Source organism: Mirounga angustirostris, unplaced genomic scaffold, assembly GCF_029215605.1.
Source record: "Mirounga angustirostris isolate CCGP_5_RB_7025 unplaced genomic scaffold, mMirAng1.0.hap1 SCAF_15, whole genome shotgun sequence".
Lineage (NCBI taxonomy): Eukaryota > Metazoa > Chordata > Mammalia > Carnivora > Phocidae > Mirounga > Mirounga angustirostris.
The window spans coordinates 90032490-90047176 of NW_026991723.1; the positions used below are offsets into that span (position 1 = coordinate 90032490).

Here is a 14687-nt window from a genome sequence, read left to right on the forward strand (position 1 = left end):
TCTCCCACGTAAGCACATTAGCCTCCCATTCCTGCACCAAACTGAAGAGCTGAGGATGGAGAGCCTCTGTCCCAGGAGATGCAGGTGCTCAGCTAACAGCTCTACAGGAGTAACAAGTTTGCCAAGAAATGGCAGACGTGCCTTCTCCCTCCACAACTGCTCAGGCAGCATTTCGCACCTGTGTATTTTTACCAACCCTTCTTGTCCGCAAGGCTCCTGTCTTCCTGGGGCCAGCAACACCTGGCTGTCCTCACATCCCTGAATGGCCTCCCGTGTTTGGATGGTTCAGGGAAGCAGGAATTTCAGCAGAAGCTGTTCTAGATGCTTTCCGGGGTCCGTGTCGAGAACTTGCAGCGGGAATAGGGGCTGTAGGGCCCAGAGCAAAGAGGGCACTTATCGAGGATGGCGGAGGAAGCTGCGGCCACTTAGAGCAAGCACTCCGGAGCCACGGGCTCCTATCTCATAGCTGTAAGGGCAATCTATTTCATACTTGTTCCTCAAATCAGATTTATTCTTGGCCATCTGATCGGGAATAGTAGTATCTTATGGATGATACTTAAGATCAAGAGGTAGGGAGGAAAGAAACTTGCCCCTGCCCCCAGAAGGACGAACGTCTGTGCAGAGTAAAGGCACACACACCTGTCTACCTGACACCACAACAGTATCAAAGCATTTGGTCGAGCATCTGCCTACCTGCAATCACACTGAGAGAGGGGGCTAATCTGTCATCAGTGGTTTGGGTGTTCTTGACTTTGAGGAGCAGCTCTTCCAAGCCAGGCACAACTCCTCCGCATGTGGGCCCCCTGAAGCTGGAGGGGCCTCACCACAGGAAAGTGGTGGTTTGTAGGTAAAGAACTCCAGTTTCTGAAATTTTTGTTCAGGAGTCTGGAGTTCAAACTTCTATTAGCACAGTTTTTAACCACTTGAATCTAGCTAAAGGAGGCAAGAAATGAGGGCGGGGGGAAAGCCTGACTCCGTCTGGAAACTGACAACAATTAAACGCTGGTTATTAACAATGACTGGGTCAGGAAATGCAAAAGGAAAACAAATGCATACTTGGCCCAGTTTCTAACTAGTTTTCTGCCATAAAGGCAAAAACCAGCTGCTTTGTTAATTATTCATGAGGTGGGCTCTGAAATGGCATAAAAGGGAGGCACGGAAGTAGTGGGGAATTTGCATATGCAGACTGAAATGCAGAAGAGAGTTTCGACTTGTGGGGTGCAGTCGCTGTCCCCCCGTTGTGACCTCCGGAGCTCAGCATGCTGAGTACCAGAAGAGGAAGGAGTGGAGCGGCCGAGACCTACCATAGGCGGCTTCCTCCCAGACCATCACCAATCTGATGTGGAAATCAATCAGCAGAGGAGAAAAATGCCTGTTAATTTCCTTTTTGGTGCCTCAACACCGCAGAGTGGCCCCACTCCGATATCCTTTAGAGAGAAGACAAGTAACTCGGCTTGTTTCTTGGCATGACCGATTTCAGTGGTGGTGACGACGAATGAAAACACAAAACCACACTCTCTAAGGATTCCTCACTACACCCTTACTCTGATGACCAGACACCCTGAGATAGTCGTAGTCTCGCTAGGAGATCCAGAACACCTCTGACCTCAAAACCAAGGACAAAGATGACGGCATGGCCTTGATTTCTCTCTTTTCATGGCCACTTTGTTATTAACCCAGAACTCCTGCACCACACCACGTGATGCACCACCCAGCAAGCTCATTCTGCCTGTCAACAGACGCCTGACGTCTGTAGTTAAGCCGTGACAAATAATCTATTCCTCTTGAGAGACGTGGGTTAGCACTTCTCTAAAGTAGGTTCCAAGGAGAACCCTTAGGAACTGCTGAATTCACCTGAGGGAAATACGAGCAGAGGCTACTATGGGAAAACAGTCCAGAATGCTACACGCTAATGACTCATCAGTGGTTATGAGGCCATCACTGGGACTTCGTCTTTCATCCTGCGTAGCTCTGGTTTGTTCCAGTGTGATGGCAACAAGGGCTGCTTTTATAGTGTGCCAGGCTACCCAGGAGACACTCAAAAACCTCTGCCGACTAACCCACTGTCCTCGATCTCCCGATGACCACAATTGCCTGGAACCAGTCCCCCAGCACTCACCCCTGCCCCCCAGGCTATTCTCACACCGGCCATCTTCTCCAACCTCTGGGCCGCGCCACATCTCTGCTCCAAGTCCTGCAATGGCTCCCGCTGCCCTCGGGGTCCCCCAAAGCCCTCCCAAAGCCTCCTCTCCTGCGCGGGCCCTCCCCTCCTGTGGCCACCCTGCCCCCCAGAGCTCCTCTGGGCCTGGCAAGCCCTCCTGTCAGCAGTGTGTGACCCTCAATTTGCTCGTGCTGCCTTCACAGCAGGGCTCACAATGACCCTCTATGCAAAATGCACTCTGCCCAATTACCCCTTCACCTCCCTTACCTGCTGTTTTTTCCCATAGTTCTTAACCCCTTTTAGAAGACTTATGATTTGTTTATTTTTACTATGCTCACTGTCTGCTCCCCCACTAGAATGTTAGAGAGGTTTGGGTTTCTGTTTTGATTCCTGATGTATCCCAAGCACCTAGAAGGGTGACTAACTCAATAACTATTTGTTAAATTAATGTTTTTTTTTTTTTTTAATTTCAATTCATAAAAGGAAAAGATGATGTTCTGGTAAGCCAGGCCAGCATTCTTCTCAAAATAGCAGGTAACTACCAGAAAGCAGCGAGGGGCCCCCAGCATGGACAGCGTCACTCTGGCATGCGTGACACAGTCACCAGCCATGGCGCACGCATGCCGCCGTAAGGAGCTATTCGGAGTCCCGTCCCGCGTGCTCCGCTCTGCTCCACTGAACTGCTGAGTCCCACTAATGCCTGGTGACCCCAGGAGCCGAGTTACCCGGGAAGAGGACCTGAATATTAAGTGAACACCTAGCTCTCCTGTAAATTCCCCAGGAACTGGGTTCAAGGTCTAGGGCCCTCCCTCAGCACTTCTTTCTCATCTTCCTCTGTATGTCGAAACTGAGACTGCTCAGGTCTGATGCTCCCGGTCCTTACCTTCAACTCTAATTTCCATGCCTACAACGGTCTCTGCTGACGTGTCATGCCTCGTCTATCCAGTTTTCAAAGAAAGACAAAAATGGATCCCTGAGATCCAAGTCACTGGGTCAAAGTTCTAGTCCTACGTAAGCCAAGATAAAGCCTCATTTGTGCGAAACATGGGGAAGGATGAAATTAGCATTTAATATCGCTTTAAAGCCTTCCGTGCCTGCTTCCAGACCCTGCAGAACAAGGGAGACTGAAGGCTTTTGTTGGAGAGCAGAAACCCCCCGGTTGGCCTCTCAGCCCGTCGGGGGTGTGCGGGTGGAGGTGGGGACGGCGTTCTGGGGGCTATCCATGCACAAGCACCCACGAAATCCACCGACCTTTCTTCGCCCAGGAGACCCTCCTCGAGCTGGAGTGCACGTAATCTTCAAACACCGTCTGCAAGACGGTGGCTTGCTCTCGGATTTCCTGGGGGCCAGCAGCACGGGATTTCTGGGAGGGTGGCGGAAGGATTAAAGAAGAGACAGAGTCAGAGTCAGGAATAATGAAGCACTTTATAATAGATTTAATAACAGTAAAACCACCCGGTAACCACCAAGGGACCAACAAGGGTAATCCTTTCAATATTACTAGAGGAAAAACGGGAGCTATAAAGATGTTAAAGTCAAGCAAAGATGAAGATGGCTTTGTGAGGGAGAAGATCAGGTCTATTTATTTACTTGTTTACTTACTTACTCGTCCTCCTGGCCTCTTGTTCAAAATGAATGCCCACTGGAGACACTCTGGAATTTTCCAAGTCCAATTCAGGCATTTAAAACATCACTGAACACAGGCAGGTTTCACATGACTTGTGTGTTCTACTGAGGCCTTAAATCTTTCCCCTCCCTCACCCTCCTCAGGGGAACAATGGGACCTTCTCTTTAAGAGGGCCCCACAGGGGCCTGCCTAAAATTTAGCCTGTCCTTGAATTTCAGAGCATGCTCCCTCAATTCCTAGGGAGGCTCAGAGTTGTAGTGTTTCAGATCCATTCTTTCAGCGAGGGACCACTGTGCTGGATGCCAGGGACCTATTAAGGAGTTGGCTATTCCTTCACACCACATTCAGAGATGACCACACGATCTCTGCAGCAAACCATCCCTGTGTAAGGAGTGACATCTGTATGCACTAAAGTTCTACAGATGGAAAATATTAATTAAAAAAAAAAAAAAATCACATCCTTTCATTCTTCAAAAATCCCAGAGAAAAGATTTCCTTTCTTTATATCCCCCTAAAACCGAGTGTTGTTTCCTGTATCTTTTTTTTTTTTTTTAAGTAAGCTCTAAACCCAACGTGGGGCTCGAACTCACGACCCCGAGATCAAGGGCCAAATGCTACACCAACCAAGCCAGCCAGGCGCCCATTTCCTATGTCTTCAAACAAACACGAATGCTTTCTACTGAATGTAAAACTGAGATCCAAAGAACCCAGATTCTCCAAACTCAATTTGGCTAATAGGTCTCTCCAAAGACACTGATTCTCTCAGAGATGCTACTCAGTCTCTACAGTAACCAACACCCACAGCCCATGTGGGTCACCAGGGAACAGTGTGAGCCCTAGTCCCTGCCTCCCATAATCCCCGCAGAGGACAGGGTGCCCGAACTGGGCTTTAGAGTCTCTTTTACTTTTAAAGCTACCAGAGGAAGAACAAAGGGGAGTGAAGAAAAAGCCTCATTCTTTGGGTTGACGTCCCTCTCTGTATTAATAGAGTCTTTAACAACCTGAAAATGTTTTTAGCTTTGTCAAATCATTCCTGCTACCTGTTTGGTTGATGACAGTCTAGCTGATTTCATAGTACATGGTCCCCCTAAGGGTTTTATCCACTCGAATGTCAAGAGAAAAGTCACTCAGGAGCTGTGTTATGGAAGTGGACATTTGCTATTGTCATTAACAAGGATTTTTTTTTTACCCTCAAATGCAAACTTTTTTTTTTTTTTTTTTTTTTTTGCTGCCCTCCTTTTGTTAAGCCACCTCGGCAACGCAACTGTCACCTTCCTTGTGTGTGTTTTTTTTTAATATGAATGTGAAATTAGCGAGGATGCCCTTTCCCCTGGCGGACAGAATCCTCTGTTATTAAAAAGTAAAGCACTTTAATAATGAAAACTTTTTCCTCTTTTTCCTGTGTTTTAACTGTTTAAAATTAATGAGAAGGGCAGAATGGTTGTCAAAGCGATATTGAAAGCCGGGCAGCCAGGACCGAATAAGCACAAAAATCCCTCTAGAGTGTTAGATAAACAGAGCTGCAGCCCGCCTGAATCCCTCTGTTGGTTATTGTATACATTCTGTAACAGCTCTCAGAATAGATCTGAGAGCTGGGGAGGCAGAGAGGTTTCAGAATTCCAATAAAGGCCTCAAATTAAAGACAGCCTGGTGCGAATTCCAGGAGAAAATTAAAGAGACCTCAAGCTTAAGTGACAGGTGACTTGCTTCTGTGTCACACTGTCAGGGGACTTAGTGATAATACGGCGATATATTACAAAGGGCTTTTCTTACTCCCCCTTTAGGTTTCAAAATGAGGCATCTTTTCTTCCCAACCAAAAAAAAAAAAAAAAAAAAATTACATACACACACATATGTAATGTGTGTGTACAAGTGAAATAGGTAGAAAAAAGGCGATAAAACTAGGTTCACACGTTTGAAATGATGAGGTCAGTTTTAGTAAAATATAAGAAAAAGTTAATGCAGAAAACGTAACATACTCAGGAAAAAGCATGTCTTTCTCCCCCTACCCCCACTTTCAGAAATATTTTAAAATTACCCCTCTTGAGAATGAGGTATTTCTCAGTTGTCTTCTGGGGAGGACAGTCTAAATTTAAACTGAAGACAGGGCAGACTTATGCACGCAGCACCATCTCAGCCCCAGACAGGCAGAATGCTGCTGTAACGAGAGCAGGTCAAAGCCCAGAGGGTGCACGAATGCCCTGCAGGACTGGCGCGCCCACCCCTCAAAGACGTGCAGACCCAGTAGTGGTTTGTGAAGCTAGCCTGCAACTAGTAGACCAGGGCTAGCTTAGGAAACTGCAGTTCCAAGGGTCCACATTCAGTATTCCTTAGTCTGTAAAGCCCTACTGACATGTGGGACCTAGTAGGATTAATTTTGTAAGCTAACCAGTTATTTTGGTGACAGTGAATGCCCAACCTTGCTGAGCGCTTTTTCTCTTTTTTAAAAAAGATTTTATTTATTTATTTGTGAGAGAGAGCAAGGGAGCACACAGAAGTTCGGGGGGTGGAGGACAAAGAGACCCCCCTGAGAGAAGAGACGATCAAAGGGACTGAGGGAAGGGGCTGCTGATCTCATTTTAATATCTCACCATGGCCCAGTTTTTTTTGTTAAGGTCCGTTTACAGGCATATTTCATAGGACAAAAAAAAAAAAAAAAAAACTCGTAGAAAAAACATGTTTGGGTTGTGTGCATACTTTGAAGATGAAAATTTCACACCCATCAAGAGGCAGCAGATGAGTTGAAGATACTCGGGCTGTATTTTTTGTTGTTGTAAAAAAGTTTTAGGTGGTAGCAGTGGTGGGGGGAGGGTTTTTTTTTTTTTTTTTTTTGGAAGCACGTCTTGATATTGCTAACTTTGAAGGTACTTTTAAAACTAAATGGAAGGATTTAGTTTTAATCATGTGATTGCCAAGTTGAGTTTCACCCTCATGCTTCCCTAGAACCTTCTGAGTGCTTCCCAGTAAAGCTGAAAGATCAAATTTATTCTCTTTGTAGGTGGGTGAACATTCGCACACCCAGATGTAGCCATATATATTTTATATACCTAAATATGAAATATACATTTTACAGATGCTTCACTCACTTTCTTTCTGTTCATAGAAGCCCAAAAATGTATGTGCCAAAGGGACATTTACAATGGACTTCAACCGAGTGAGGAGTCTGAGGGCCTTATAATGAGGTGTCTGGCTACGTGTATAAAAGACCTATTTACTGAGCCCACATTTATCTGTCTGGCACTGGTTCGTGTGCTAGACAGAACTGCCCATACTGAGAACAGCAATTAAAACAACTAAAAGTGGTATCTAGCATCTACTTTGTTCATCTTACTATTCACACGGATCACACACATGAAACACTCTTCCAGGCTGTAGATCTGTGTGGTAATTACTAATATAGTCAATTTCATTTAGTTTCTCTTTGGCCTCTGAATTCAAGTTAACTTTGGTTAAACAAGCCAGGTTTGCATCAACGGGACATGTGGGACCTAGTAGGATTAATTTTGTAAGCTAACCAGTTATTTTGGTGTCAGTGAAAGCCCAACATTGCTGAGTGCTTTTTCTCTTTTTTAAAAAAGATTTTATTTATTTATTTGTGAGAGAGAAAGCAAGGGAGCACATAGAAGTTTGGGGGGGGGGGAGGAGAAAGAGACCCCCCCTACTGAGCAGGGAGCCCCATGTGGGACTCGATCCCAGGACCCTGAGATCATGACTTGAACCGAAGGCAGCCACTTAACCGACTGAGCCACCCAGGCACCCTGAACATTTTTTCTTTTTAAAAACGAAGTTCACCACACCTTAAAAATATAAAAATATTCTATTTGTCGGACGCCTGTCGGACTCCAGTACTTGCCCGGAAGCCGGTCATGATCCCAGGGTCCTGGGATCGAGTCCCACATCGGGCTCCCTGCTCGGCAGGAAGCCTGCTTCTCCCTCTCCCACTCCCCCTGCTTGTGTTCCTGCTCTCGCTATCTCTCTCTCTGTCAAATAAATAAAATCTTTAAAATATATATATATTCTATTTGTCCCTCTCTACCAAGGCAGGAGCTTGGGGCTGGAACAAATTAACATGGCCCAGAAGTGCATGGAGTATTTTCTGCCTCATTTTAGGTCAACCTCACAGCAACCTTCAAGATGGGCACCCTTGTTCTCAGTTTACAGATGGGAACACTGAGGCTGGAGAGAAGACAACCTGCCCAAGGTTGTAGAACCACCAGCAGGGACTGAAACCCAACTCTGCCTGCCTCAGGGCCTCAGCAAGGCTTTAGGCTGGCCTCACACCCAGGAAGGGACTTATGGGGTTTGGGGCTGGGGGTGGGGGAGTGGAGGGGAAGAGCCGAGCAAGAGCAAGGCCACCGGAGGGCAGAGGTGGAGAGATGGCCGTGGCTTGCTCCTGGAAGAGCAGAAGGCACTGGAGCTGCTCTGCCCCCTCCCCGGGAGAACGTCCGCAGCAGGGGCTCCAGCCACAGATGACCTCGACGATCAGCTCCCTGGACAGAACTGATGTGTGCCCGGTTCAGGGACAAACATCAACAACAGAGCCGGTCCCAGAAACAGTGTAAGTAAAGATGAGATTGGACTGAACCTTTACAGTCTCATTTTGTGACCTGACTGCTTGCTCTTATTTCTGGAGAGCAGGCAGATGCTAATGTTCCAGGTGACACAGCAGAAAGCACTTGGCTTTGTGTCACTGAGTCTGAACTTTGAATTCCACATCTGCTACTAACTGATGATGACGATAAACACCCTTCAGAACTGTGTTGGGGTTTCCAGGTTCTTTCTTACTCAATCCTCCAATCTCCTAACCAGAAGAATACTAACGTGACCTCAATTTGACATATGAAGAAACCAAGGCTTAGGAAGCTCCAGTACTTGCCCGGAGCCGGTAAATGAGATTAGGACTCCGACCCTGAGGCCGTGCCCTTAACTGCTCTGCTCTGCTGCCCGCAGGAACGGCCCCCCTGCCTCCCCCATGCTGTCCTGGGCCTGTAATTAAGTGTCCAGGGGAACAGGAAAAAACCCTACCTAGAAGTAGCTTAAGAAGCGTGCAACGACCAATGAATGGTTGGGTACTAGGTCCACTCCCTTGACAATGAACTATTAATATGGGATGTTTCATAACAAAATATTGCTTAAAACAACTGTTGATCAACTGAGTCTTTTAACTGTTTCTCTTGCTTGCAGGGATCTCTGTTTGCTAGCGTTCACTGACCAAGTCTCACCTCAACTCTTCAGCCTGATCTATTCGGCTCTAATTTTCCAGTCTATCCTTAGGCTTGAGAAAACAAATGTAAAATATTCAAATAATTAATATTTCATAGACAAAACTGCATTCAGCAACATTATACGCACGTATCTGTGACGTACCGAGTCATGGGTTGGAGTGGGGCGGGGGGACGATTGCCTGGCAGAAAAGAAGCAGGAAAGGATGCTCCAGATCTCCATTTGGAACTGCATGGATAACACAGATTTTTCCCCCTAATGATCTCAACCTTTACTCTTCTCCCGTGTATGGCACTCACACTAAAAAATAGATGAACTAAGTGTGTCTGAAAGGAGACAAAGAGAGATCTATTTCTTCCATGCTGTCTTGGGTGGATGGGTCCAGCCAGTCGTCCTTGCTGATGATCTGGACAGGGACCACCAGGGCTGAGCATGTAACACTGCCTCCAAACTCACTCTGGGCCGGGAGGAGACCCCCTTTCTGGGAAGCCTGCTGTGGCCTGGCGGACTTCCAGAATGGACAGCAGCCCATTAACTGGATGAGACTAGCAAACACAACCGGAAGCAAAGAGAGAGAAAAACACAATCAAGGTTTGGCCTCATCTAATGTTCACGGTCCCTGAGATAGACGCCTGCTGGACAGAGGAACAAACTATCCCACACACAAAGTCTCAACCACCCCAAATCAAGAAATCAGTCACGTCTGTTCGAGCAAGCATAATAATAAAACTCACCTGGCTTCCCCATCGGCTCCCTTTAAAACAATCATCCCTTGTCAGAACAGACAAAATATCTTCCATCTTAATCTCAGAAACGCTGTAAAAGGAAGAACATATCAAGGTAAACTTCTTATTTTTCCAACATCTGGAATCTTGATGCATAAAACTGGCCTGTTCTCACTAATTAGATATAAAGTAGAAGCTACACCTTTACAGGAAATAGCTTCCTAAACCTTTAGAAGGAGTTTGGAAGGAAGGGACCTCTATGACGCGACAGGGACAGATGGGGTCATAATCCCAACGCTCTCCATCCTCTCTGGTGACTTTCAAACAGGCTACATTTAGATTCTCCTCTGTAGGGATCGCATCATTATTTCTTAACACATCTCAAATACTAAACAAGGAGGCCTGCTTATTCATGGACTACTTTGACTTGAGCAGATGAAGAAATAAAAAACCATTTCGGATAGTCCCTTTTATACTTAAAAGAAGTGGGGGGTGGGGCGGAGTGGCCAAAGATCCTAAACTGTTGGGGTCAACTCCTCAGGGAAGGCTGACAAGTGACCACAGCACCAAACCCCTCTTCTCTTCCACCCAGAAGGGTGTCTACCCTCTTGCCTCTTAATTATTAAGGGGTGAGGGACAAATGACCTCTGAAGAATCCAGAGCTATGTACAAACAGCTGAGATCAGAATTTGGGCTTCACTTGTGAGCAGAAGCCATGCTGAGCCAGAAGAAGAGGCCCAGGGGCAGGGAAGCCTCCGCGTCCCCCGCGTCCCCCACGTCCTGCAAGGCCACGGCATTCAAGCACGGGCGGTGCATGCAGATTCAAGTATTAGAGCCTAAGGAAGAAGCGGGAGCTGCAGAAAACATACTTCCCAGGGAGAAGGAAAAAAAAAAGGGAAGGAGGAGTTCTGGGGAGAAAAACAGATCATAAAAAGATAAATGATTTCCTTGTATGTTGTTTCTTTCCTTTTTTTTTTTTTTTAATGTAACAGCAAATTAATACATGAATGGCAACCTCTCATGTGGGAGAAGACAATTCTCCCCCTTTCCCCCAAAGGTTACTCTGACAAAGCTATGAATGAAAATGTCACGTCTCTGACAGCGATTTACCTGAAATGTGTCACCGCTTCCCTTAACACCCCCAGCCCCCGCCCCTCCACATTCTCTTCCTCTGCTGCCAGCTCCCAGCCCCACGGATACGTGAAATCTTTTTACAGCAGGAGTCAACCGGAGAAGGCAGAGCATGTACTGCGAGGGTAGCAGTTTGGAGGAAAGGGCTCATGATTTCATGGAAAATCTATTTTTCATATGAGAGAGAAAAGCTGCGGCTGCTGAGTTTGCCTCTTGTTTATGCCTGGAAATCTGAAGGTGAAAACACAGCCCAGGCCTATCTTTTTGTCTAACGGACTTGCTCCTCTTCATCACCTTTTCTCTTGAGGGAAAAAAAGGAAAAGTAAAAGGAATATAAGGACTCGGGGGTGAGATCTGGAAGCAGGGAGAAGGAAACAAAGAATAAGGCCATTCAGAGTCGGGGATACAAAGAACTGAACACACCACCGAGAGGCACCGTGTTCTGACAGGCAGGGTGGTGTGGACACTGCGGCCAGGGCTCAGCCCCGCTGTGTGCGTCCACGTGACAGCACTGGGCGACCAGGCACCGTTAAGTGAACAGGAGCCGAGAATGGACTGGAGTGATTTACAGTTTAAAAGGGCCTTCCTCCTATTCTAAGACATCGCTGCTTCCGAGGAACAAAGCCAATCTACTCTGCTTGTTTATGGTTCTATCAACAGATTTGAATCACCCCGCCTTCCTATGAAAAGAGACAGATAAATAAATTCAGGGAACTGTCTCATGCCTGATCTAAGAAGAAGCATTTACATTTTAATAAACCCATGACGACTTTCATTAGAAACACATTTAAAGGAGAAGTGGAAAACAGGGAAGAAGTTGGCAAACACCAGGAAGTCAGAAGGATGCAGAAACAAAGTTCCGAGCGTTTAGAGAGGTGGCAATGGCCCAGGGCGCCTGTCTCTTGCCCCTGCTGCTAAATTACACTGTCAGGGCGCGTTCCACGGTGCTCGGTGTACGAGGGCAGGCAGCAATTTGTTGTGATGGCCCTTGCTGCCTCGAGCCTCGGCCTGCCTTCCTGAATATCTCCTCTAGTTCATCAGCCGTCCCAGCATCCTGCTGCCTGGCTCCCAGGTTCTTTACACACGACACACACACACACACACACACACACACCCCTTCCTTCTCTGTACACACACACACACACACACACACACACCTTCCTTCTCTGTTTTTTGTTGTTGGTGGTTTTGTTTTATTTTTACTACTTAGCAGTGTACCTTTTGTATTCCAAAAATGTTCTGCTTCTTTCCATGGCACACTTTGTAATCAGGTCTTCTTAGGTATCATATTTTGGTGTTAAGTCAAGATACCCAACATCCAGGGGCGCCTGGGTGGCTCAGTTGGTTAAGCGACTGCCTTCGGCTCAGGTCATGATCCCGGAGTCCCGGGATCGAGTCCCACGTCAGGCTCCCTGCTCAGCAGGGAGTCTGCTTCTCCCTCTGACCCTCCTCCCTCTCATACTCTCTGTCTCTCATTCTCTCTCTTGCAAATAAATAAAATCTTAAAAAAAAAAAAAAAAAAAAGATACCCAATATCCAGCCCTTCCTCGGAAATCAGAAAGCATGATCCAAGGCTACAACATAACGTCGATCTGGTATTTCAGGGCTGGGAGGGGGGTGGTATTGATTACCTCAGGCCCACAAAGCAGTCAGTGGATCAGGGGCACAAAGTTCAGTGGGTATGTTTTCAGGGCAGAAAACGAGTGAGGCTGGACCCCTCCAGGACTCTTCCTCCCTTGAATGGATGTTCTCTCCACAAAAGACCTGACTCTCTTCCTCTGGGTACTTCTGTCTTCATCTTTCTGAACTTCCCCTGCAAGTCCAAATCTGAGAATCCCTGGATTATGGAGCTGTCTCCCGAACGTCCATTTGGTTGTGTTGGATTGCCCACAAACAGTGCTGGCACAGTTTTTTCCAGAGGAGACCGTCACAGACAACGAGTGTACTTCTTATATCTTTAAAATACACGTGGCTCGCTAATAATTCAGGTTGGGGCCAACTATTATTCTCCCCTGAGTTTAGGTTTACATTTGAACCTTTCATAGCCATCACCTGAATGCATTTATTAAAGAAAGCTTGAGAGCAGGAGAGAGGCAGAGGCACCCGGGCACACGACTTTGGGGCTGGCCAATTATTGCCTGACCTCACGACCGCGGGTACCCACTTTTCTGAGCCTATCGGGTCCAAGCAAATGAGCACGGGAGAACCTCCAGGAGCTGCTGACAGGAAGGCCCGGAGAACATGAATCTGTAGGTCTAGAACAGAAGGTGGGGGAAAGACAGCCGAGGGGTAAGAGGCCGCCAAGGCGCAGTGACATGTTCTCCCGTGGATGACAACACCCGGCTCTGAAAACACTTTCTGGAGGTCTACAGGTTGCCCTGCCAGAGGAAAACAGTCACAGCGCCATGACAGGCTCCCAGCCTATGAGGACGGCGGAAGGGAAGATGGGAGAAGGGGCTACGAGGGTTTTCATTCCACCCCCCAGTGTTTCCGGGATCCAGCTGCCCAGTCGAGCGAGCACTAGCCTAGGCCCTGAAAGCGCCCGTAAGAAGGATCGGCCAGCCCCAGGGCCTGGGGAAACCAGCTGGAGAGGAAGCTCTTGGTAAAAGGCGATTGACCAACTGAGGGCCAGAACTCCTCTTACAAGTGAGATAAAATATGCAGTCTTCCTGAAACCAACAGAAACCACTCTTTCAATGGTGATGTTGTTTGAAGGTATTAAATGACAGGAAAACCCAAACCAGCATTAGCTGGGCCCGCTCAAAATCGCCACCAGGTTCATCAGGAGTGGGGTCCTGCCTCCCTACCACTGAAGGGTGTACACAGCCCATAGATGTTCCCATGAGCAACCCCAGAACTGGTGAGTGCTGCGAAGTCCGCCCCGGGTGCAGGGAAGGAGGGAGAGGGACAGTTCTGCAGGTGGGAACAATGGTGGGCTGGTGGGGACGGTCACAGGCAGCTCTCGTGTGGGTGGCCTGCACTTGGTCCCCAGACCAGGTCCCACGCCACCTGTCTGGAAATTTCAGTGCAGGTGCAGAATGCAATGATTCTGCCAGCTCTATACTTTAGAGAAAATGTCTCATCACTTTCTTTGATGCTTTACATAAACCACTGGGCTGGGCAAGGCAAAGCACCAGCAGACGAGGCCCTCAGGCGCAGGCGTACGGCGGAGTCATGCGCCAGGCTCACAGCGTCGGTTCCAAGCAGCAGGGCAGCCCTCCAGGCTCCCGCGCGCGGCAGGATTCCTGTCCCACCCTCCTGGGCACACGCACAGGACTCTTCCGTGCCTCCAAAAACACTTTCCATATCACTGTGCTATGTCTGAGCAGAAGAAATTCTTGCAAGTAGACCACTGTGAAAAACCACATGCCTTCAGCAGCCCATTATTAAGCGCCTGTTACCTCAGCTGCCGGAGCTTGTATGGAAAACATGACAAAACATTCATTTCTGTGACCCAGGTGAGTTCTTTCTGCTTCCATTACATTTGCTCCCGGCCAGGTTGAGACGCTCTTCTCTGTCTCTGCTTCGCTTGTCCTTCCTGGGCGAGGTCCGGGCCCGCTGGAGGCCCTCCCCACTGCTCTGGCCCGCGGTCGTCGAGCTGGCGGGCCAGGGCTGGAGCGGGGGCCTCGCTCGGGGTGGTGGGCGCGCAAGATGTGGCCGCACAGCCCCGGCTGCCCAAAAAGGTTTCTTCCCTGGGTTTATTTGGGAGGGGGTGCTGTGTGATGAATCAAAAATGTTATTTTTTTCAAAGACAAATCATCTTTAAAGATACAAAATGTTGAGTGTGTAAAAATAAAAACTGAATAAAAAAGGTCTTCAA

General features: G+C 47.7%; 1 protein-coding gene across 1 annotated transcript in view; it reads right to left on the reverse strand.

Annotated features, from left to right (window-relative positions):
- The window catches only part of DDX31 (DEAD-box helicase 31), a 70814-nt gene that overhangs the window by 20592 nt on the left and 35535 nt on the right, over positions 1–14687 (reverse strand). The window contains 2 exon segments of the mRNA XM_045883416.3: positions 3413–3524; positions 9746–9827. Of these exon segments, the coding sequence (XP_045739372.1) occupies positions 3413–3524; positions 9746–9827 (194 nt within the window).